The sequence below is a fragment of the Sphaeroforma arctica genome, assembly GCF_001186125.1.
Source record: "Sphaeroforma arctica JP610 unplaced genomic scaffold supercont1.2195, whole genome shotgun sequence".
NCBI lineage: Eukaryota > Ichthyosporea > Ichthyophonida > Sphaeroforma > Sphaeroforma arctica.
Window position 1 is genome coordinate 4,411 of NW_014038363.1, and position 1,186 is coordinate 5,596.

The following is a 1,186-nucleotide window of genomic DNA, read 5'->3' on the forward strand; positions in this document are numbered from 1 at the left end:
TTTCTCAGACGTACACCACAGTTTATTATCAGCTATCATACAAGTTATAATAAGTGTCGTGCCGTATGGCACTTACTGTGCCATACACTTTCTATGTATACTATATTCTGAACACGTGAATCCCACCATGTGTGAATTCACATCAAAATATTGATGACACCAAATTACTGAAAACCGATGACAGGCGTGGCCGGCCCAAGACCTGGCCCAGAATCGGGTCGGCCAAAACCTAACCCTAGAACCTTAGGGCCCAGTTCACAGTCCATCACAATATATATATATATAAGTATGTGTGTCTGTGTCTGTGTATGTGGGTAGGTGGGTGGATGTGTATATGTGAGTGAGTGAGTGTTTGTGGGGGTAGGTGTGTGTGTGTGTGTGCGTGTATATATATAATCATCCATCACTGCATGCCTTTTGTTGTATGTAAGACAGGATGTGATCACATACACGCATACTTGTAGTAGTCTGTAGGAGACGTTACAACGGAAAGCATTGTTCACCATACTATTAACATACATTTCAATTGACAGGACAATTCTAGTCCGTTTTCTGTTTCTGGGCAATCCAATTGAGACTCTGACAGGTTGCTTATCTAGGAGACGCTCGTACGGCCATTAATGGTAGAGACCGAAAGCAGGCTCACAGTACTATCTCCAAATATGCCTATGGAAAGTATAGGCGGGCTAGTCTCATACTACGCTCGACAAAATTATATGTACTATTGTGTATTCTGCCTAACTAGGATCCAATTTGATAGACAGACTAACCGAAGACTGCAGTTGGTCATAGAAATCATACCACCATCCCCGCCATACGTCTGCCGTTTATTTAGAGTTCGATTTACCACAAGTAATAAACTCTGATCATTTTATTGATGCAGGATGCGATAATGGATAAGCAGACCCGCAGTCGCTTGCAGTTGGTGGTAGAGACTGAAACCATCGCCCAGCACCGAACCGCCATTGTGGGCATGGACAAGGGCGGGGTGGTCAATTTAATAGTAGAACACCGTTTGGCGCCGCTCTCAGAGCTCTTCCGCGTGCTCAAGCGAGTGCCCGGCGGGATCGAGGTAAGCCATTTGTTCGTATGTAGAATATATTGTATATGCAGTTTATAATATGTATATATATATATATGTGTGTGTGTGTGTGTGTGTGTGTGTGTGTGTGTTATGTATGTNTGT

At 43.4% G+C, this 1,186-nt stretch overlaps 1 protein-coding gene across 1 annotated transcript in view; it reads left to right on the plus strand.

Moving 5' to 3' along the window:
• SARC_12279 (hypothetical protein) overlaps positions 1 to 1,186 on the plus strand; it is a gene marked incomplete at both ends in the record, with an annotated part of 6,782 nt that overhangs the window by 4,191 nt on the left and 1,405 nt on the right. Inside the window, one exon of the mRNA XM_014293617.1 lies at positions 884 to 1,072. Within this exon, the coding sequence (XP_014149092.1) occupies positions 884 to 1,072 (189 nt within the window). The remainder of the gene's footprint in view (positions 1 to 883; positions 1,073 to 1,186) is intronic.